This window comes from Salvia splendens, chromosome 15 (assembly GCF_004379255.2).
Source record: "Salvia splendens isolate huo1 chromosome 15, SspV2, whole genome shotgun sequence".
NCBI lineage: Eukaryota > Viridiplantae > Streptophyta > Magnoliopsida > Lamiales > Lamiaceae > Salvia > Salvia splendens.
Genome location: NC_056046.1, coordinates 10,218,528 through 10,242,773, shown reverse-complemented (window position 1 = coordinate 10,242,773; position 24,246 = coordinate 10,218,528). Strand labels below are relative to the sequence as shown.

Genomic DNA, 24,246 nt, shown 5'->3' with positions numbered 1-24,246 from the left:
TGGTCCAATTCAAGTTGTAATGAGTTATTAGGTTACATAGGTAAGTTAGGCTATATGAATCTAGCTGGAGCTGGGATTTGCCTCATTCATTATCTGGTACTCCATCGTTTTGCCCAAATGATTTAAGTTTTTGAGTTGCTAAATTTTGCACATTGAATTTGCAGCATTACATGAGCTGCATCATTGTCACAAAATCAAACACTTACCATTTATATCATCGTTTTAACAAATTTTCCTAAACCCCATCTGATTGGGCAAAAATCAGAAAAATCCAAATTGAATTTTCAATTTTGTTTTGGTTTGGATTGAATTTTTGGATTTCGGATATTTTACTTACTCCTAATCGTGGAAGGGTTCCACCATTTTTCAAAAATATTTATACAAATTGTTTTACTCTTTTAATACATAAAGAGGCCTTGACTTTGTGATAAAAGATGCCCATTCCATTTTTGTCACCAATTTTCAATGATAGTAAAATTTAAGAGAGAGATAGATGTGCAGCCATACCCATACATAATGTTAAAAGGAAAAGATAGAGATTCTGCCATTTTTATGCTTTTATTCGCCAATTATTCATTTGCAAGTACAAAATTTAGCTAATTATCAATTGTGGAATTTAAGACTGCAAATTGCAGAATGAGTTCAAGCCCGTAATAAATTCCTTCAACATTAATTGCTTGAGTTAACGAAGTAATTAATTTGAATTTCATAACTCATTATAAACATTTTTAATGGGGAACTCTCGCCTACATGAGTTATTAAAATTTAACACCTAATAAATTAAATTAAAATGTACTTAATAAATTAACGTATTAATATGTGCAAACTTATTAAAATTAACGTACTCTATGTGCGAACGCCTATTCAATTTTTTTTTAAAATCACAACTCACATGACACACCACGATTTATTAGTTTGAAGGAAATTTTGTTATCAATTAGGATGATTTGAAATTTTATTTCTATAAAATTAAATTATATTTGCATAAATATTTTATCCAATACAATCTTAAATCTAATTTCCCATCCCTCAATTAAAAAAGTAAAACTGAGATCAATTTTGAAAAAAATAATATTTTATTAGGGATATAAAAGATATAAATGTTGATAAGTACAGGATATGATTAATAATTTAATATCAATCTCAAATCTTCAATTCGAAAAAGAATCAATAACAAATCTGACGATTTTAATGGACTAATAAGGCAATAAATATGTCACGGGGTTGGTAAATAAACGTAAAATTGAAAAGCTAAAAAGAGAAAGCACCAATTTTTACAAATCATTCATACAATTATTCAAGTATAAATATCAATCAAATTGATGCCTTCAAAGTCCATCGCTCTGCATTGAGTTGTGCCCTCGATTCAATTCAGTCGTGGCGTTTTCTCAAGAATTCTCAATTCCCAAAAAAATAAGAAATCTCACCGAATTGGAGAAAGAACACACATAGTAGCAGAAATTTATTAAAATGCACACGTACTCAAAATTGCACCTTTCGATTTGAGTGGATGCCCAAAAAACCTTCTACGCTTTTCCATTCTTTTTTAATTTTGGGCCAACCCCACTTGTAACTGGAAACACAGAATCAGAACAGGAGGTCATTCTTGTTTGAATGTTCTATATTTTCTTGATTCATGTACTCTTAATATATTTATATCTCCTCATATCTATTCCTTTTATTTTTTCTGTGTTTAAGGAAACTGGGATTTTTTTTGTGTGTGTTTTTATTGCAGGGAGTAGTTTTGTTGGGGTTACTTATATTTTGCAGATCCAAGCCGATATCAATAGCTGTTCATTGGCCGCAATTTGGAAGCCTTTCTTCTCTTAGAGTTGTTTATTTGGTAAGTCACCCGATTATGTGCAATCTTGTAATGCTGATCATGTTTTGATGTTGTTTGATTGAATATTGGTCTACTTAAATAGCAATGGATTTGTAAAGATGTGATTTTTATGCTGCTGTGGTTTAGTTGGTCATGTGAACGACGCAGATTGCAACCACTTTGTTGTGTATTGGACTTGCTAGTGCATTGTTTGCCATTTGGGTTGATCTGAAATGTTTAGGGTTGCTAAGTACTAGTTGATTAGTTCAGCCGAATCGACACTCCTGCCATGATTATAAGTAGTATGGCATTGAACTTGTTAGGGTATTGTCTATCGAGTTTGGTTCTGTTGTTTTGCTTCTTTTGTTATTAACTTCTTAATTGTTCTGCTTTTTGTTGCTTGTTTAATGTTTATAAGCTATTGATTGACTATGAAGTATAAGTCAAACTCATGTGAAGCTTGTTGCTAGTTGCTATTGTGGTTGTTTTCAAAGTTGGAACTACCTCCAATCCAAGTCAGAATACTCGTGAAAATTTGTTCATTACATATTGTGATATAAATTGTACTATCAAAGATGTAACTGGTATTTTGCAGTTTATTTCGTAGAGCTGCTGCAATAAGTTAATATTGACATAAATTGCTTGCGTTTAAACTAACTTGCGATATTCTTTCCTATATTTGATTATGCACTTTCATGTTGTAATTCCTGATCATTTCACCAATATAATAGTCTTCCTTTTGCCTTCAGAAGAAAGTATAGTATCAATGGGTAAAGATGAATTTGCTCATCGGAAACATGGGCTCTTGAAAAATCAAGTTCGGATAGTTAAGAGGAATGATTCAGACCGCTATGAGGTTGCTCCAATTCCTGATAATTTGTCTTTTGAGAAAGGGTTCTTCGCCGTAGTTCGTGCTTGCCAGTTGTTGGCACAAAAGAATGAAGGACTCATATTAATAGGAGTAGCTGGTCCCTCTGGAGCTGGGAAGACTGTGTTCACAGAGAAGATACTTAACTTTATGCCAAGCATTGCCGTCATTTCAATGGACAACTACAATGATGCAAGTCGAATTATAGATGGAAACTTTGATGGTACGGCGGATCCATTAATTTTACTCATTGATTGAAAATCTCTCTACAGTGACCTACTACTCTACTCACTGTTATTCAGTTGAGATTCTTCTTATATGTTGAGTTTGCTACTGGACTTTTCTTCTTACTTCATGGAATGATTTTATGAATTGCTGATACCTGACCTTTAAACTTGACTTTGCCATCTGTGAAAATTTCACTTTATATGAATTGATGACATCTTCCGTTGTTGTATCAAACAAACAGATCCACGCTTGACAGACTATGACACTTTGCTGAAAAACATTCATGACCTCAAGGAAGGGAAGCCAGCTGATGTCCCAATATATGATTTCAAGTCCAGCTCTCGCACGGGATACAGGTACTCAGTCTCCTAGAATTTTTTCTTGCTGACTGATCTGTCACATTTTCGACGTGGTTATTGATGGTTACCTTCACTTGTTATGATCTCTCTTATCTGGTTAATCACGGGCTTGATTGTCTTTGACCTTGACAAAGTCCAAATATTCAGTTAATATAAGTGCTGGTATCCTTAAGCATTGTCAATATACTGCAATTAGGTTAGTAAAACTTGGCATCCCTGATTAGCCTAAACTAAAATTTTACTCCCTCTGTCCCAATATGCATGGCCTATATTCAATTTTGTGCTATCCCGTGTAACTTGACTGTTACATGTGTTTCCCTTTTAGGACACCCTTATACTCACCTTAAAATAATATTTATTACTCGCACACCTTTACACCATATTTCAACTCTCCTAAATACCCTTGCCCAAGAGTTTTGAGCAATGAATACTGGGGGCAGAGAGGAGTATAGTTTATCACTGGCATAATGGCATCTATTTCTCATCCCTCACAATTATATTGTTATTCATGATCCATTGCTATTATCTATTGCCTTCTGATTTCATGAAATGAAACCGTGATGACAGGACAGTTGACGTTCCAAGTTCTCGCATTGTCATTATAGAGGGCATCTATGCGTTAAGTGAAAAACTTCGCCCTTTTCTGGATCTCCGGGTGTCTGTGACTGGTGGTGTTCACTTTGACCTCGTTAAAAGAGTCTTGCGAGACATTCAACGTGCTGGACAGGAACCAGAAGAAATAATACACCAAATATCTGAAACAGTATGTATTCCTGATCCTTAAGCTAGATATAACATTAAGTACCTAATATCTTTTTATTGAAATACTTAGTTGACTTATCTGCAGGTGTATCCAATGTATAAGGCATTTATTGAGCCTGACCTTCGCACTGCCCATATAAAAATTATCAACAAATTTAACCCATTTGCTGGATTCCAGTCTCCTACTTATATTCTCAAGGTAACCATCTATGCTATAACTTTCGAGCTTAGATGGTGATTTGTTGACTCTGTCTGAAAGAAATTTAAAGTTTATAAACTTTGAATGAAATCTTTGAGAGCTTGTAAGCTCACCCAGTATTATTTACTCTAATTGAAACTTTAGTCAAACAGGGTGTTACTTTGGTCACCATATTAACTGTTTGGTGCATGCTTGTTTAGTCTACAAAAAATGTGACTGAGGAGGAAATCAAAGCTGTCATGTCCAAAGATCATACAGAAAGCACTGAACAGACATATGACATATATCTTTTGCCTCCTGGTGAAGATCCAGAGATCTGCCAATCTTACCTGAGGATGCGCAATAAAGATGGAATGTATAATCTCATGTTTGAGGTCTGCTTCAATGTCCACCACATATAGTATTCCTTATTTTTTTTATTGCTTTTTTTGTCAATACACACATTCTCTCCCCCTCAACACATGACACAGCATGTATATCGACTATGCTCAGCACATTGTATTAACTGCTATGATATCGCACACAGCACTACACTAACTGAAAAGGGATGTTCAAAGAATATTAGGAACAGAGCTCAAACAAAAAGAATTTGGTTTCCTTTTGTGTGTGCTGAATCAATTGTGGTAATTTGTTGTTAGGCTTTTGAAGTTAGTGTTTTGTTGTAATCACTGTTGAGGTTTACTCTTTTAGCTATATCAATTGTTGTACTTGAGGTTTACTTGCCTACTCCAGAAAATCCTTCAATAATCCAGGTAGCTAAAATTTAAAATATAGAGGTTCTGATTCTTTCGTTGATCTTGTTGTCGTGTTGCTTATATACTGTATCCACTTAATTGCACTATGAATATAGTTACTAGGAAATGTAGCTGCTATTGGAATAATGTGTTTCTTTTATTTCCTCTAACAATTGGACGCTGGAAGATCATAAATCATGATTAAATCAACAATTTTTTACTATCTGTCTAAAATGTGAATATGTTTTTCATTTTAGGAATGGGTCACTGACTCTCCATTTGTCATTTCGCCAAGAATAACATTTGAAGTTAGTGTCCGGCTCCTCGGAGGATTAATGGCTTTGGGATACACAATAGCAGCCATTCTCAAACGAAGTAGCCATGTCTTTTGTGACGAAAGAGTCTGTATTAAGATCGATTGGCTGGAGCAGTTAAATCGTCATTATCTTCAGGTGGTGCACTTGTCTTTATATGATACTCCCCTTCCCTTTTCTGTATAATCAGTTTAGCTGTCACATGCTTATTGTTTTCTCTATTTCAACCTTGTTGCTTAGCCTTTATTTTTGGTATTCAATTTTTTTGGAGTATGTGTCAAACTCTAGTACAGCTGCTGCAATATGTTTGCATTGTTACCCCTGGACATTAGTTTGTCCATTTGAAGATTTGATGGGTGCTACTTTCTATATTGTTTAATAAAGATATATTTGATTTTTGAAACAGGTACAAGGTAGAGACCGCCTTATTGTAAAATGTGTGGCAGATCAGCTAGGGTTGGATGGTTCATACGTTCCAAGAACATATATCGAACAAATACAGCTGGAGAAACTTGTTAATGAGGTTATGGTATGTTTGGTCCATCCCTCATTAATTTCATCTTCTGTATGGTAGTCCTAACTCCTAATTGACAAAATCTCGGCAGACAATGCCAGATGATTTGAGGACCAAGCTGAGCTTAGATGAGGACTACGCCTCGAGCCCAAAAGAAGCCCTTTCTCGAGCCTCAGCAGAAAGGGCAGCAGCAAGTACGAAACATCTTAGGAGGTACATTTCCTATCCTAGGCGTTGAACTGCATTACACATGCCTCGATCTTTACAGCTGAAGATCTATATACACTATATACGGTCTTCTCTGTGATGCATATGCTATAAAATTAGGTTATTTTTCTCGTTTGAATAGTGGTGATTTCTTTTGGCAGTGGCTTGTGACGCAGATGCAATAAAATAGGTTATTTTTCTCGATTAATTAGTTTCCAGACTCTTACATTGTCGAACTGGTGGTGATTTCTTTTGGCAGTGGCTTGTCGCATTCATATTCATCAAACAGGGAGAAAAACCTAACCAAGATTGACAGAAGATTCGAGGATAGGACAGCAGACTCACAAGCGATGTTAACCAATCAGGTATTTTTGGTCCTTGTGAGCAATCATCTGCTAACTTTGCTTAGATTATATTATTAATTTCAGTTTTGGTGATGCGGGACAGGGGGCTGCAGCACAGCTTTCAGAACAGATATCTACCCTTAACGACCGTATGAATGATTTCACATCTCGTGTTGAAGAGCTAAATTCCAAGTTGATTAGCAAGAAAGGTTCACCCAGTTCGCAAAACATAGCACAAGCTGAGGTCCCTTATGGCTCAGCTCCGACTTCTTACTTCATTTCCGGGTTAGAGAATGGATCCCTAACTGGATCCATGATGCCTAATTCTTTGTCTTCGTCTCATTTATCAAAAGACGTGTCTTTTCTTGACGAGGTACCATCCTAGTTTTTCGCCTCAAAAGTCTAACTGATGCAGACAATCAATACTAATCTAAGTTTCATTCTTATTCTCAGCTAACAAGTATAGCACGAGGTCAACGCCAAGTAATCATTCAGCTAGAGAGCCTCAGCAGTCTTCTCCGTGAAAATCTGGGGGAGAAATCGGGTCATGACAGAAGGCGCAACAGAGGTGAGATTACAGGTAACAGTTCGAGTAGGGTTATAGCGATTTTGGCTTCAGTGGCAGTTGGTGGTCTGGGAATATGTTTGTTCAAGGGCCTTTCGTCGCGGAATTGAGTAAAATTAATTCAAATTCGACATGTACATTTTAGTTTATTGTCATTGATTTCCCATGCTGATTGTTTTGCTCACTGTTGCCCTTCTAATCGGGAGTATTGCCTTGAAATTGAGTTAAGTAATAACTGAAGGGTGTGGTGTGGTGTGGTGTGGTGTGGTTGAGCAAATTTTGTACGTGTCTGGGATTCTATCTTTATGCATTTTTATTAGAATGGTAAAATGGTGAAATTGACACAAAATCCTGCTTCAGACCATCTATAGAGATGATTTTTAAAATGTTTATAGCTATGAATTATAGTTTCTACAAGCTTTCCGATAGCATATCTATATTTAGTGAAGTAGTATTTTAATTGTATTTCCCAATTTCCAACAAATTCAAATGTGGGCTAAATCAAAATTGATGGATATCGAAAATTGACGATGACAAAGAAGATATAAGTATTTTTGTTTGAGTTTGTCATAGTAATAGAGTAGAGATTCAAATCAAAAATATTTTTTCTTTTAAAGTTTCATAATAAACACTACTCCGTATTTCATTTTGATTATTGATCTCCCAGGCCATCTATTTCGAGTCTTTCCGATGATTAAAACTATGAATGAATAAGTAGTACTACTATATGGAATCATCCCATAATTTATTAAGTGTCGTCTTTCCGAACCAAAATATCAGTTTTTTATTGGTTTCTTTTTAAATATTTTGAGAGTACATCAAAGAAGAAATCGATACATCATATAGTATTTGTTATCAGTGTTACTAAATTTTGAAAGCACATACTCTTGATTTATTAATTACTATAATGTGTTTGAGGCGTTATGAGATGGTCTAGTTAGAAGTAAAAAAGTTTGTGTTCCAAATGTGTAGTCTCGTGCGATGCTGATTGCGGACATCTGCATATTTAAATACATTGCTTAGGGCATCCCCAACATGAAACTGGATTTGGCATGACATGACTTGCATTTGAGTTTCTTGTGGTAAGAATGGCAAGTATATCCAACTCCAAACTTCTCCAATTGTTGGCTATCCAAATTTCCGAGAAAAATGTTGTCATCGACACTTGACACACCATTATTTTAACTCAAACAGCAGCAGATTTTCTTGTCCTAACAAAATGTAAAGGCCACCCCAATTGCTCGAAATATAAGGTAACTTTCAAGGTTAATATTCTTCACTTTATGCAACGACATGGAATAACAGATGATAACTACTTCAACTAGAAGATACACTTATTACATTCAATGAAATACATCACAACAGTTTTGCTTGATAAGATAATCTGTTGAAAAACTTACCAGCAACAGATATCACTGCAAGTGCCTCAAGTATCTCAACTTGATTATATAAGGATTAACAATAGAAGCTAATTGCTGTAAGTGATTAACTAACCACAAATGGATCTTCACAACATGCCTCTAATGTTCATCATTTTCAGCAACCATCATGTTTTCAACTCAAAGTGGGACCAAGCTTTCAAAATAGATGTCTGCTTCGATGAACCTCTCCACATCGGGCCACCTAAAAGAATCATCTTTTGGATTGTAAACTAGAAAGCTCCCACTAAACACCAACAAGATCTCACCATTTGGCATGATCAACAAAGGGTTCGAGTAAACATAGTTCCCCAGACCGGAAGAGTAAGGAATCGAAGCCACCCTAGTCCACGACTCCTCCTCCTCCTTGAGAACCCACAAATCCGTCCGTTTCATTTCATAAACGTAAAGAATGCTAAGACAACCTCCAAGTAACTCCAGAGAGAAATTAGAGAAACCTTCTCCATAACTCGGTTGCTCCACAATGCCATACGCCTCGCTCTCCAAATCAAGGGAAACAATGGTCCAACTAGAACCAAAATCCATCCCCTTGCTCGCGGCAAAGTGGAGCTTCCCACCCGCAAACTTCCCCGTATCATCGTAAGGAACACCAAAGCTGAAATCCCCAATTCTCTTCCAAGAATCAGCCCTCAAACTGTAAATCTTCACAACCGACTCCCGCAGACCTCCATCATCATAATCACAGAACAATCCCACAACCTTGTAATCACCCTCCGATTTGCAATAACCAAAGCCCCAACTGTAGTAAAACCCAGGCTTCATTTCAACGACTGCAGAAGGGAGCTGCTTCGATTTCCTCGTAGCTGGGTTCCACAGAAAGACGTCGTCTTCATCAATGGCGAGGCAAATTATACCATTACAAGAGCCCACAACCCAAACGGTGCTATGCGGGGTTTGGTTAGGGAAGTCAACGTTGGGCGCGACGACCAGAGGGTCGCGCATCAACGAGTTAACGGAGCATTGCTTGAGGGTATAGGTAGGGTTTAAAAGAGTAAATATGATTCTGTGATTGGCGAAATTCGCGTTTTCCGCGGAGTGTTTCAGATGAGATTTGACGAATCGGGAACTGGAAATCAAAGAATTCCACGATTTTGAAACGCACCTGGATTTCAAGAGGGATTTGACGGGGAGCCTTAAGAGGATATCTTGGATGATTTCTTCAGGGAGATCCACGATTTCTCCGAGGGAGGGAGTTTGAAATTGAAGGTGGGTAGTGGCTTTGGTTTTCTTCAATTGATTGTTTGCGGATGAATCTGAACAAATTTGTTTGCCTTCCATAGTGAAGATTTCGATCACCGGAGTCGGAGAGAAGAGTTTGGCGGCGTCTATGTTAGTGGAAACCTGTAGAAGTGAGCAAAATTTTATTTTATTACTGTATTAAAATTAAAAAAATCTCAAACTATGTTATTTCAATTTTCTGACTAACTATTGATAAATCATTGTTTTATTATTGATAATTTGAGACACTATATAACATAGTAAATAATAGAATTTATATGTATTTGTAATCCATATTAAATTAATATTTATATAAGATGAAATCATATGCCTAGTAATTTGATTTGAGTTGCATTTAAAATAAAGTTGGTGCGCATGCTACGTCAAACAAAAAATGTAGATATAGAGACAGGTCCAAGACTATATCGGAGGGGATCGAGCTAGCCGACCTGACGGTGTGCTGATATAGAAAAGAGAGCAATTGTGGCAAGAAATTGAGAAAGAAGGAGGAGTTGTTTGAGTGTTTGAATTTGAGAAAATGGAGTGAAAGAAAAAAGAGAAAGTACTACATTGAATGTGAAAAGAAGGATCATTGGGGCTCACACTTTTATGGAAAGTTGGAAACGAATGTAAAGATTATGCATAAAAAAATGGGAACAAAGAACAAATTAGAAGATTATGCCTAAAATAAGAACAAATTAGAAAATCAAGTGAATCGGTTAAGGAGAATAGGTTATGGAGTAGTTTTCATTGTGGGACGGGGATATGTAATTATTAGAATTTGGGTCACTTCCCCCCTAAAAAAGCCCTAATAAAAAGAAGATAATTCACACTTATATACTCCTTCCGTTCTATAGAAATAGGTCATTTGTGATCGACACGAGTTTTAATGTGTAATTGGTAAAGTAAGAAATAACAAGAAAAAGTAGTTGAAATTGTGTAGTGGATTGTGGGGTCTATAAATGATAAAGGAAAAATAAGGAGAAAAAAGTTTTCATAAATGGATATAGACTATTTCTATGGGACGGACGAAAATGGAAATATGGTCTATTTCTATGGGACAGAGGGAGTAGATTAGATGAGATCTTCACCAAGTCGAAGCGAGACAGAATTAAAGATATTTTAACATGCCTTTAGATGTGTCTGTTTTATCTTTTTACCTCACGAGTAGAAAACCAATGTTCATTCCGACACACATACATAGGGGCTTATTAAAATGACTTGAATTTTGTCTCACAACGATTTGGTAAAAACTGAGATCTATATAAATGTGGACCCTCTCCTCTTATGAGGTCTTTTTAAGGGGGTGAGTGACTCGTTTATAATAATAATCGGAGATGGATCATGACAAAACTTTTATTAAAGTTAGAACATATTATATCAGTTTGCAAATATATTTATATACATCACACGTGTATAAGTTTTTAATTCAATATCAATTCATTGATTCATGAATAGCTGGAATAATATTTTATGATATCAACTTATATACTGATAGGATTTTTAGTTCTCAAAGTTCTTATTCTAAAAAATCTATAACCAGATACAACCAAAGTTCTTATTCTAAAACATCTCTAAGGGCATCCGCAGTGGTGCGGATGTCCAGACGGAATTCCCCGCGAAATTCCCAAAAACGCCTCCTGCCACGTCATACGGACTTCCCACTGTACTGCCACGTCATACGGACTTCCCACTGCACAGTGGCGGAATTCCCTTGCGGAATTCCCGACGGAATTCCCACATTAAAAAAAATACAAATTCACAAATTAAACAATTTCCGGAAGTAAACAATTTACGTAATTAAAATTTCAAAAAAAATAAGGAAAAAATTCCGTTAAAATAAGAAAAGTACATTTCACCAAATAAAAAAAATACATTTCAATAATTAAAAACTACATCAACGACGACCCCTACACTGCCACACTTCTTCAATAATATCGTTCTGGAGTTGAACGAAGTTCAACGAGCGGTATATATAGACATTACAAAAAAAAACAAAATAAAAGCGGAATTCCGCGGGAGTCGACGCAATGGCGGACGTCCCCGCGGAATTCTGCTTAGCACCGCGGACCTGCGACGTCCTTAGCCCAATTCCGTATCCGTGGCGGGTAGGGCTGGCAATTTTCGACACGACACGATAATCTGACACGAATCCGCACGAAATTATTGGGTTGGGGTCAAGTCTTATTGGATCCGTATCCTTATCGGGTTGACCCATTAAGAACCCGATAATTTCGGGTTGGGTTCGGGTCGGATGCGGGTCGGATGCGGGTAACCCATTAAGAAATAATATTATTATTTTTATTATTATTTAAAAATATATATATATATTACTTTATTTTTTTAATTTCTTATAAATTAGGTTTAAATAGTATAAAACGAATTTTAATTGTGTAAATTAGGTTAAAAATTAAGGTTTAATCGTGTAATATTAGGTTTTAATCGTGTAATATCAGGTTCGGGTTGTTATCGTGTCGTGTCAACCCATATTATATCGTGTCGATAACGGGTTCGTGTCGGGTGCGGGTCGTGTTCGGATTTGAAGGTAGCAGGTCGGGTTCGTGTTCGGATTTATAGTTTCCTTAACAGGTCGGGTTCAGGTTAGACCTTATTAGGTTGGGTCATTATCAGGTTGACCCGATAACGACCCAATCCGCACGATTTGCCAGCCCTAGTGGCGGGCACGCCTAATGGCGGACGTTCGCAACGGAATTCCGAGAAGTCCGTGGGAATTCCGCGTAGAAGTCCGCCATTGCGGATGCTCTAACCGGATATAACCAAAGTTCTTATTCTAAAAATTTCTAACCAGATACAACCATAGTACTCCTTCTATTCATGAAATATTGTTTGACTTGGTACGCGTTTTAAGAAATATGAAGAAAAGTGAGTTGGAGTTGAAAAAGTTAATGGAATGAGAATCTCACATTTATATATTAGTTTTATAATAGAATCTTAGTGTAAAGAGTGAGTGGAAAGAGAGATCCATTTAAAAAAAATAGAAAAAAACAAAGTGAATAACTTTTTATGGACGGACAAAAATGGTAAAACTAGACAACATTCACGGACGGAGGGAGTAATAGTTATTCTACTTTATAAGTTAGCAAATCGAGTAGCTATTTTAAAAAGTGAAAATAAAACATGGCCATCCCTCCACAATTGTGTCCAAATCGAATGAACGTAAAAGAGATTCCTTGATCCTTACCGACATTTATAAGATACTCTCTCCTCCTTCCCACTCAACATGTCCACATTGTTGAGTGACACAAGATTTTAAGAAGAGTTGTTAGATGAAGTAAGTAGAGAGAAAAAGATAGTTAAATATTTGAATGAGGAGAGAAGAGAAAGATATTTATTTCTAAATAAAAAATGGGCATCTTTAATGGAACAAACTAAAAAGAAAAGAAAGAAAAGATGAACATCTTGAATATGACGGATTTGGTATTTCATATATTTGTAAATTTGTAGTATAGTTATTTTCTCGAGAAAACTTTGTACAGTAATAGTTACAATTGATTGTCAATAAATTTGTAAGTAAATTTGTAAGTAGCTGATTCTTAATTTTTTACGATGTTGTATAATTTTTTCCTTTTTGACCTGTAATTAAGTGCATGGCTAATAATAGTTGGAAAATTGAACACATCTACATTTGCACGGCGGAATCCGCTTATATGATTGAATTTAAGGGGGCCTGCAAATATATTTGAACTTACACAATAAAAGTGACTATATAATTGCAATAATTGTCAGAAAATAGATAGTTGGATAAATCATACATTTGTGATTTGTTAGAGCAAGAATAAACATGTACTATCAAATTATAGATATGTAGGAAGATGATACGACCCTACGTCGTATCCCGTTTCACCGGCGTCCTAACGAAGGATCGGCGGTAGCAAGAACCGGCTGTGCGCGAGAGCTCTCGTCGGGCAGCACGCTTGCTAGAGTTTCTTGATAGAATAGTTACGAGTTGTGCGCGGGATCTTCCCGTCGGGCAACGCGATAACTAGGATTTGATAAGGGGTCACGTAAGTAGAGCAAAATAATATTCTTCTTATTGATTGATTGAATTGATCACATTCCTCCCTATTTATAATACTAAGTCCTAACTTATCGAACAAGAAACAAATATATGTAAAGATATGCAAGACCCTAATAAATCTAAACTAATTAAATGAAGAAGGAACAAATCTAACTAGGCGAAGGAGGCTCGTATCAACCCTCCCCCGGATAAAATCCACCTTGTCCTCAAGGTGGGAACCACGAAGCGACGACAAGTTGAAAACAGAAGCTTCGGCGAGGCATCTCCTCCTGGATCAAACACACAACGAGCCTTGACATAGGTCTGCACTCGTTTTCCAATTCCCCATTATTTGTCTCCATATCATCTACGGACATAAATCCTTCACCAATCTTCTCATCATATACCCCGACGAGCACTTGCCGCGGCGTATTGTCGGTCTTGACGATCTCTTCTAGGGACTCGTCGATTGGAACATCCACATCAAGATTAGCGCCCCCATTGTGAGCGGCGTTGTTGGGAACATCATCATCCTCCTCAGCATAGCATAACCAACGTTGTTTGCATACATGCCCCATGACCCATATATCAGGGCAGTAATAACATAGACCCAACCGCGCCCGTTCCGCCTTTTCTGCCTGCGAAACCCGGACCATCGGTGGCCTCATCTGTATTGCCAGCCCTATTATCATTATGTGTTTGGAATAAACTATTTAATTAGACGTGTAAATCCTACTAGACATACATATATTACTTGAAGTTGAAGACGAATATTAAAAGACAAAATTGAATTATTAATACCATGGATTTTAATGAATTCCCAACATCTTCATCGTCATGGAAGCCCTACTCCACTTGTTCACTTCAAATCACATTTAATGAAAATCCAATATGGTGTACTACAATTCATTAAATTCATGTGGTGTGAGTAGTTATGAATGTGGCGAGATCATACAAACCATTCAATGTGTTATTACTAGCACATCAAAAATATTAATTGGATTAAATAAGATTTTTGTTATTGAATAATATTATTAGTAATAGACTTTTGGAAAAGGTCGAGGAAAGAAAAAAAATGATTGATATGATGCGAGTGAGACTCGCAAACAGAAATCTGTCGTCGCTTCTCACTCAATGCATTTCCCAGAATTGTCAATCACTCACTTTTCTAGGTAGTGATACCTGCATAAATATGGAACTTTTATTTTCTTACCAATAATTATTCACTGTTTTCTTTTCTCAAAGGGATAAATAAACATATGAAATTCACTGTTTTTTTCTAAATATTTCTTGACAGCACGAGGAAATAAGGCGGCTATTCCCACGGGCTCGATAACCATTATTGTTCGGCCCAATAAATCCACCCTTATTTTGCGTTTCGAAATCAACATTAATTTATTTCTGGTAGATGAGATCCTCCTTGATTATTCTATTGTTTGGTGTACTATTTAAAGCGCAAGATTTGATTTCCTTTTCAATGAAATTCAAATTTATGGTATTTACCATTTATTTATGAAATAAAGTGGAATCTCGTCCCAATCTATTATAATCAGTGTTTGTAAATTAATTTGAGATACTCCCATTTACTAAAGGGATAACTGCCTTAAAAGTCACCAACTTTGCCTGAATTCTGGTTTTTCCCACGACCTTTAAAATTATCGTATAAAGTCACCAACTTTGCATTTAGTCGCCGATTTTCCATGAAGGTTTTTCCGGCGAAAGAGCGAGTTGACGTGTTGTATTTTATTGATGTGGCGTCTTGTAGCGGTGACATGGGCAACAATCAATAACTGTGCAACATAAAAAAAAACTTAAAAAACAAAATTAAAAAAATACGAGGCCGACTACTTCGCCTCCAAAAAAACTCCACCAAATCACCAAGGGCTCCACCACCACCTCCACCCTCTTCCAAGCCTCCGGCGAGGCCGCCGGCACCTCCGGCTATGTCAACATCACCGATATCAAAGGCGGAAAGGTCGGATTTCAAAGGCGGAAAGGCCGGCGTCGCCGACGTCTTCACGGAGCCCGTCGAGGCCAGCCTCCCCGGGAGAAATTGTTCAGCAATCCAAACCCTCAGCCAGCAAATCGTGCTTGCTCGAATCCTCCGTCGAGATTTTGGTGATCGCGCTCACTGATTTCTCCTTCAATTCGGAGGAACTGCTGCAATCGAGAAGGCGCACGAGCACCGAAATAATCCCATGCGCCACCGCAATCAGCAAATTCTTAGGGTCTTCCTGTAACAAACCAATCAGCGATTCTAGGACGGAGCTCTTCAACTGGGTGGACCCGATCTGCAGCCGGCTCATCAGCGATTCTAGGACGGAGCTCTCCTGGCGGAGGGCGAAACGTCGGCGTTTTGAGCGAGCAAGTCGTTGTTGACGATTACTTGGAGATCGTTGGTGTGGGCGTCGAGCTTCGCTGACAACGAGTGGGGGAGTGGCAGAGCAAGGAGAGTGAGGCGGCGGAAGAACACGTGGCGGAGATGGAGCGGAGGTGGTTTGAGGAGAGGGGGTTATTGTTGTTGGCGGCAGTGGTGAAGAGGTCAGAGAGGCGGTGGTGTAAAGATGTGAGCTTGGTGGTTATGAGCGACCATTTGCCCTTGAGGATTTCGACGCGGGAGATGGAGTCCAAGAGGGAGTGAAGTTGCTGTTGTATCTCGGAGACGGCAGGATTAATGGTGTCTTCTTCCTCTTCCTTCTTGGCGTCGCCGCGGCGGTGCGATATGCCGGAAAATGGCGCAGAGAGAAAGCGTGGAATTCCGATTTCGGGAATACTCATAATTTGGACACTCAGGAAACGACGTCGTTTTACGATTTTCCGATGCCATCCACGTCAACATTCAGGCATGCCACATAGGACACTCAGTTGCCGGAAAACACAGGGTCGGGTCAATTTGGGAGATACCAGCGACCCGACAAAGTTGGTGACTTTATACGCCAATTTTAAAGGTCGTGCAAAAAGCCAGAATTCGGGCAAAGTTGATGACTTTTAAGGCGGTTATCCCATTTACTAAATGAATTTTATATGAGACCGTCACACATGCAAGTTCAATAAATCATAACAAATGTACCAACAGTTTTTTGATCGAAAAGAAACGTAAAGTTAACGCCACTTTCCACCCACCAATACCACCACCATGCTAGTAGCCTCGTCTCTCCACTCTTTATGATTGGAGTTTCAAAATTTCAATCCAAAATAAAAATTAAATTCCAAACCTATTTCGTGACACTATTAATTACTTACTTCTTCCAAACATATATTTCTCACTTCCCATGCTTCAATTTCCATTCCCTCAAACCACACACTCTGTTCCACCAGCCATGAAAGCGAGAGCAAATTCTTCGACCTGCTACAAACACCCCTTTTCACCGTCTCCCCCGGGAATCTGCCCTCACTGCCTCAGCGACCGCTTGCTCGATTTGGTCTGCTCCGACTGCGGGCAGCGCCGCGCCTCCGCTTGCTCCTGCTCTCAGACGCTATTCCATCGCAACTCCTGCAGCAACGCGGATGTTGGGAGGATGTCCTTCTTGATCGACAGCGACAAGCGTGGCTCCTCCTCTCTCCGGAGAAGCACCAGCAATTCCGCGGGGCTGAAGAAGGGCGGTGGATTCTCGCGGATTAAGGGGCTGTTTGGGAAGAGGCGGAGGAGTGGTCAGAATATAGAATTTTGTGATGGGTTTAGAGATGATGATGAAGATGATGAAATGGAGTTGGATAGATTTTGTGTTTATCCGATTAAGGAGAGGGATTTGGGGTTTATTGAGCTGGAGGTGGATTCGTGGTGTGAGGATAAGCGGAGGAGGAGCAGAGCTGATGATGGGGAGTTTGAGATTGTTGGGAGTTTGAGAACAAGTGGGGTTTCGGGGAGTTCTTGCAGGATTACTATGAATGAAAGGGAAAGGGGGTTGAAGCAGAGGAGCAGAAGCAGCAAGCTTTGGAAATGGATTTTTAAGAACAGAGCTGATGATCATGGTGAAAAATAAAATAGTTTAATTATGTTATGTTTTAGAGATGAAACAGTTTGTTGTTTGTTTTGGATGTAGTAGAATTATTGATGTATGTTGGCTGTCTGTATCTTTTTCCCCGGAATCTGATATTATCGATTCATAACATCCAAGAAGTATATGACCGAACTCCAAATATCGTTCCTTAACTGCTGCATCATTGCATCTCCGGATGCGACCCCTGTCGCCCTCTCGACCGCCTCAATTTTCCCAACCCGTTTCACCCAAATCAACTTATGGTTTTTTATTTTTTAATCATTCACTCATTTATACTAAAAGTTTTATGAATTAAAGTAACATGATTTCAAATGAATAAACGTATGAATAAAATTGATCGTTTTTATATAAAAATTGATTATTTTAATGAATTAAAGGTACCGTTAATAAAATAAACTAGCATGGCACTTTCGACCTAAATTGCGCGTGCATGCAAGTATCCGCTATTTCAACTGAAACAACACTTCCGATTCTCTATTCCATATTTTTCAGTGTTTCGTTTGCACGTTCTTTAGAGCATCCGCAGCGGTTGAAGGACGACGTCTGTCCGTCCGTGCCAGCGGCACGACACCCGCTGTCCGCCGCTGGCACGGCGCTGCTCGATGCATTGAGCACGTCTGTGCCAGTAAGCAGCTGACGTGTCCTCCTCTGATTGGCCAACGGCAATACCATTGGCAATTTTCTTTTTTTTTTTCTAAAAAAAAATCAGATTTTAATTAAAAATTCGATTAAAAATAAAAAAAAATTCCCACTTCCCAAAAAATTATATCCGTTTTCTCCACACTTTTAATTTATTTTTCAATTTTTTTCCTCAAAAATTCACATTTTCATCAATAAATACCCCCACTTCCACACAAAAAATTTCACAGCACACTACACAATTCTCATCTAAATTCTCTCATTTCCATTCTTACAATTCTCAATCTTTCTTTCACTCTTACAACAAAAAATTGTCCGACTCCGGCGATCACCCCTTCGACACCCGCCGTTGGAACCACGAATGGTTCGCCTCGCAACAATTTCCTAGTCCGGAAACAGAATTTTTGGCCCCTCCTCAAACACAAAGTTCGCAAGCTCCGGGTGGCTATCGGCCTTACCCGGTGGACGACCAAGATGCCCCCGAGCGGTAATACGGGTGGGCACCCGAACCACCCGTACCTAGAGCGGGAGGGAGCGACGGCTCTCAAACTCCTCATGTTCCTACTCGTGGTGTCCGCACCCCGTACACTCCGAGGGAGATGGATCAATTATTCAAAGCGTTTTTGTCTATCTCCGAAGATCCGGAGATTGGCACAAACCAATCCGGGGACCATTTTTGGTGGCGCATCTATCGCCGGTACAATCAAAACCGGCCAGCTGAAACAATCAAGCGCAACGAGAGTATGGTGCGCAAAGTCATATACAGAGCCAACGAAGAAATCCAAAAGTTCCAGGGGTATTACCTCCAGGAAGAGCGGTCGGCGGGGAAGGGCAGAAGCGAGGTCGACATCATCCTCCTCTAGCTCATCCGGAAAACGGTCGGCGGCGAAGGGCAGAAGCGAGGTCGCCAACGAGTATGCCGCGTTGGCGACCTACCAATCCCAACACTACAAACCGTTCAAGTACCTCAATGTTTGGTAGGAGGTGCGTGTGGATCCGAAGTATAGGGGAGGCGTATCATCCTCCTCTAGCTCATCCGGAAAACAGTCGAGGTCGGTATCCCTATCCGACGCCGGCTTCGATGAGGTGTCCACCCAGCTCGCCGGAGCTAACTTTGGTAGCCCCGACCCCGACGCCGACCCGAGTAGTTCTCAACGCCGGCCGCAAGGAAGGAAGAAGTCGACGGCCAACCGCCGTTGCGCCGCGACTCCATCCGCTTCCGCTCCCTTTGTGCCACCTCAACCCCCCACCAACTCGTTGTGGGGGGTTTTTGGCCCAACTCAAATTGGCCGATAGGTCAACTATTACCTCCCGAGCAACTTCGATCGCATGTGGCAATGATAATGGGTCTCCAAAGAACATTGGGGGTAGAGCCGGATGAATAGTCTTCCACGGGGTATTTTTAGCCTTTAATTATGTAATTTTTATTTTTTAGAATTTTAATTATTTAATTTTTAATTTTTAGGAGTTTAATTATGTAATTTTTAATTTTTAGGATTTTAATTATGTAATACTTAATTTTTAGAATTTTAATTATGTAATTTTTTTTTTTATAATTTGTAATAGTATTCCGGGTAATTTTAATGTATTTTAATATTGTGGAAATGTTTTTATTTAAATTGAATAATAGAATGGTATGACCCTTGAGCTTGTCCTTGCGGAAGAGCACGGATATGAGTGTTGTGCTCTTGCCTAAGGACAGGGAGTAAAAGTGGGTTCAGGCCCATATCCATGCTCGTTGGTAAGAGCACGGATGAGGATGCTCTTATGGCACTAACGTTGCAACTTTCTGTTTTGTAACATACATATAAGTGGTAAGGTTCAATTTCACAATTTGCGAGCCTTACGTCTAAGTTAAAAAAAACGTGTTTCAGTTACATTTTCATTAATTGACCGAAAACGTAGTACCAAATACCAATGCTCTCTTTTTTGCATGGATCAGCCAAAAGAGTTGAGACATTCTGAATTCATGGGCACTAGTATTTTTTTATTATAATTCATGGTAATTAAAAACTTTTATCTGCACTTCTGAAAAAGAACACCAACAAATTTACTAGTCCATTAAGAAGCTATGTATGGGCAATAAATAAAGCAGGTAACAAAACCTAACTTACATACTCATGCATTATATTAGACGTATTAGTTTATTACGTTTACGCATTGGAATTTTGAATTTCAAATATTACCTGTGAAATATATGCCAGCATTGCCAGTGATGCGTCGCTATGGCACATTTTTATTCTTCTAAATAAAAATTTGAATAGCAGCATGCTCGTTGACATATATACAGCCTCTTTTTTCATTTTTTTTTTCTAGCAAGTTGACCGCTGCACGATTTCGGTGGCGAATTTAATCGATTGCTGTATATACAGTATGTACTGTTATTGATTTTATATAGTGATAGCTAGATTTTTTAAGCTTTATTTTGGTAATAACGCTCACTATGAGTAATAATTTTATTTTTATAAAGACATTATTCATTAGTGAGATGGAAATACTGTTGGGATAAAGAAGATCTGAATCACCAGAATGCATGCTAAAAATGGTAGAAAGCTGATTTAGTCAAATAGTTCAATTGATCGGCTGGACTAGTGAAACAAAAACAACAAGTGGTTGTATCAGATTCATGAATTATGAATACCGTAATTCGGATAGATAAGTATAAAATACTATTGATATAAACGTAATTAAGCCAAACTAAGCACGTTATATAGGTCAAGAGTCATCTTAGTATGCAAATCTCGTATAAAAACAGTAGGCTGGGTTGGCATTTATCATTTACAATTAGATTGAAAGGTCAAATTGTTGAAATTGGAGACGTGCGTTATCTGTAACGAGGCAATTCATCCGAAATTCCCATCTATATAATATAGTAACATAAAGAAATTTCAAAGCTAGAGAGCAATATATGAGTATATTTGAGGCCAAAGTCAAACCAGAAATCAAATCTCATAAGAAGAATGTATGTGACAAGGCCTCTGTCCCAGCTGCTCAAATCACCAGAAACCGTATCAGCAGCAGTCGATGGTCCGAACAGCGGATTCCTAGTCATCCAAGACGAGGAATCTTTAAGATACTCCTTTTTCGGGCTGTTCAAAAATCACAGCCTCAAACAGCTGCCTTTCCCTCAAGACAAGGAGCTCATCGTTCAATACACCACCACCACCAACACCAGCGACGACATCGGCCAACCCACTCAATCATCTCACGATCCAATATTCTTGATCCCTGCCCTGAACCGCCCCTTGTCGTCCAATCGCTACTACGCCATTGTTCCCCATGGAAAACGCATAGGGTATACTAATAACATCGATCATCATTTTTTTTTATTTGATCACATGTACAGATTGCTTAATTAATATATGTTGATTCACAGAGAAGCGTTGACCTGCTCAAGAGAAGCAGATAAGGTGAGTTGCTGCTTCTGCCGCTGGGTCACTGACGTGAAGCCGAGGCCGTTGGATCCGCGCAACGTGTATCAGCAGGTCCATATTGCTCCATACAACGCCTTTGGCAGCTCCAAGGGAGAGTTCGTGGCCAAGTCTGTTGTATCGGATGGTTTCCCTCCTGACTTCCTGCGGAGGAAGGGCTGGACCATCGAAACCAAGACGCCAAACACCTTCACACTGGGTGAAGCACGAGGCCTTGATGCCAGGCTCCGTGCTAGTCTGCTTGAGTTGGACTCATCTAGAGTGGTTGGGAAATGGTACACTCCCTTCGTGTTTGTCAAGGATGGGTCGTTGAGGGATCAAGTGAAGCAATCCATGTATTATGAGGTTATACTGCTGCAGAGATGGGAACCGATTTTCAAGATTTGCCGCGATCGTAATAATAATGGGATTAATTCAGTAGTGATTGATGCTACGGTTGAAAAGGAGGAGGTGTTTGTTGGTGGGATCAGAAAAGCTGTGTGGAATGGGAAAAGCGCGGTGGATGGAGTGATTTGGTTTAGGAGTGAAGACGGCGGAGGAGAAGGAGTGGGGTTGAGAGTAGAGTTGGTGGAGAGGATGAAATGGGAGGAGGAGAGAGGAGGTTGGATGGGAGGGGAGGAGACACAAGTGAAGATTCATAAGGTGGAGGAATTGGGAGGAGAAGATGTTGATTGGAATGAGTTTGGATGTTATGTTTTGGTGGAGAGGTTCAATGTGAGGAGAATGGATGGGAGTGTGCTCATTTCTTGTGATTTTAAACATTCTCATAAGCTGAACACTAAGTGGGCATAGGTCACTTACTTCTTGGTCATGGATTTACATGCTTGATTATACTTGTATGTAGTATATGTAATGTAATTAATGTGAGTCTATAAATTCAGTATTTGTGTCATCACCACTCTCTCCAAGAATATAAAAATCAATTTATTTAGAGAAGAATTTAAAAGGCGGAGAAGAAAACGATAATCAGCACAACCGGACATAAAATGGGAAAACTTGGATTTGAATTGAACATATACTATCATATTTCTGGCTTATTCAAACATAAAATAACTTGACATAAACTCAAGTTTAACTCGCAATGGAAGAGTTAAAGAGCTAATGACATCTTATATGAAAACATGATGCATCAATTGTTACCGTGTTCCCACACCAATTATTGATGTGGAATTTAGGGGCTAGTTTTTCTTTGGGTTGAATTTTCAATATTTACATAAACCTATAAAATTTAAATTTTATATTCACACTAAATAACACTAGGTAAAATCGATTAAAGATAAACAAGTATATTTGTTGTTAAGTAGCTAAAAATACCACCAAGGTAAAAATAAGTGACACGATATATTATGAAATGACTCTTAGTCCCTTAAATTTAATACAATACAAATTGGTATTAACTTACATAACAATCCCGTCTTTTAAAAAATAGAAACTATTTTCATTTTAGCATATTCTATAAAAGTAATGTGTTAAAATGATTATAATTTTAATGCACAATTGATAAAGTAAGAGAGAACTAGAGAATTCATAATGAAAATGCTATTAATAGATTGAGGGGTTCACGTTATTCTAAACTTAACGTTTATGTTATTCAAGAGTTTCCTAAATCAGAAAGGGCATAATTGGATTAGCAGAGACACTGTTGAAAAATAAAATATTAAAATAATCGAATTCAAAATAAAAAAAAAACTACTAGTAATCTAGGTATTGATACATAGAGAATTGATCTGAGAGCGTCTTATTATGAGCTATAACTAACAGTCATATTTTTCTCAATTCTCACTTACTCATTTGCTGTCTTTTCTATGTCTTGCCTCTCATTGAAGTATTTCATTGTCTCCTCTTTAATTTTCCCACTACTTAATCAAATTCTCTACCCAATTTCTTTTAGTTCCCAAATTTCATCATCACATAGTCACAGTAACAACGTTGTTCTTCTCTTTTCACACAATTCTTAATTTTTTTTTGTCAGTCACTACTCAAAAGTTATATCAAAAGGGATAATTTACCAAGAATCATCGTAATCTCTGTTCGAGATTATTCTTGTTTTGGTTATGAAGAATAATTTACTTTCTTATTAGATGAGAATGACTATGGATTCTGCAAAGTTGGATCTAAATGGTTGGAGATACGAACATGATTTGTATTCCATTTGCAAATTGCAATGTGTTGAAATATGAACATGATTTACAATCTAATTGCAATGGACTATGATTCTGCAATTTAAGTACTACTCCTACACTCCATTATACATGGGTGGAAAACACATCTGACTGATAAGAAATTTTGTTATTTAAATTTATAATATCTAGAAGGATGGAAGGACGAAGTAGAAGTAGAAGTAGTTCATAAAGCAAAAAGCTAGATTACAATATAAGAGAGACCAGAAATCAAACGAATAAGAATGTACAATACATGACAAGGCCTCTCTCCTTGCTTCTAAAATCAGCAGAAAGTGTATCAGCAACACCCGATGGTCCAAACAGTGGATTCCTAGTAATCCAAAATGAGGAATCTGTCTTGTTTCGGGCTGTGCAAAAATCACATCCTCAACCACCTCCCTTTCCCTCGAGATAAGGAGCTC

At 38.2% G+C, this 24,246-nt stretch overlaps 3 protein-coding genes across 7 annotated transcripts; 2 read left to right on the top strand and 1 right to left on the bottom strand.

Moving 5' to 3' along the window:
* The first annotated feature begins 1,330 nt into the window (after positions 1-1,330).
* On the top strand, positions 1,331-7,314 carry LOC121768661 (inorganic pyrophosphatase TTM2-like). 5 transcript variants are annotated; one of them, XM_042165198.1, is made up of 13 exons: positions 1,331-1,599; positions 1,736-1,843; positions 2,575-2,913; positions 3,160-3,274; positions 3,845-4,040; positions 4,125-4,238; positions 4,439-4,612; positions 5,230-5,424; positions 5,693-5,815; positions 5,892-6,013; positions 6,267-6,372; positions 6,455-6,724; positions 6,805-7,314. In XM_042165198.1, the coding sequence occupies exons 3-13, from the start codon at positions 2,589-2,591 to the stop codon at positions 7,024-7,026; spliced, it is 1,962 nt and encodes a 653-aa protein (XP_042021132.1). In that variant the 5' UTR covers positions 1,331-1,599; positions 1,736-1,843; positions 2,575-2,588; the 3' UTR covers positions 7,027-7,314. The 5 variants fall into 5 exon arrangements, with proteins under 5 accessions (XP_042021132.1, XP_042021129.1, XP_042021130.1 ...); XM_042165195.1 differs by having other exon boundaries at positions 2,572-2,913; XM_042165196.1 differs by having other exon boundaries at positions 1,331-1,638; positions 2,572-2,913.
* Positions 7,315-8,210: 896 nt separating this feature from the next.
* On the bottom strand, positions 8,211-10,181 carry LOC121768663 (F-box/kelch-repeat protein At3g23880-like). The gene is made up of 2 exons (XM_042165200.1): positions 10,023-10,181; positions 8,211-9,696 (listed from the first exon to the last, which is right to left on the bottom strand). The coding sequence occupies exons 1-2, from the start codon at positions 10,164-10,166 to the stop codon at positions 8,476-8,478; spliced, it is 1,365 nt and encodes a 454-aa protein (XP_042021134.1). The 5' UTR covers positions 10,167-10,181; the 3' UTR covers positions 8,211-8,475.
* Positions 10,182-21,123: 10,942 nt separating this feature from the next.
* On the top strand, positions 21,124-22,557 carry LOC121767749. Its single transcript, XM_042164077.1, has 2 exons — positions 21,124-21,526; positions 21,608-22,557. The coding sequence occupies exons 1-2, from the start codon at positions 21,192-21,194 to the stop codon at positions 22,452-22,454; spliced, it is 1,182 nt and encodes a 393-aa protein (XP_042020011.1). The 5' UTR covers positions 21,124-21,191; the 3' UTR covers positions 22,455-22,557.
* The last annotated feature ends 1,689 nt before the right edge of the window (positions 22,558-24,246 follow it).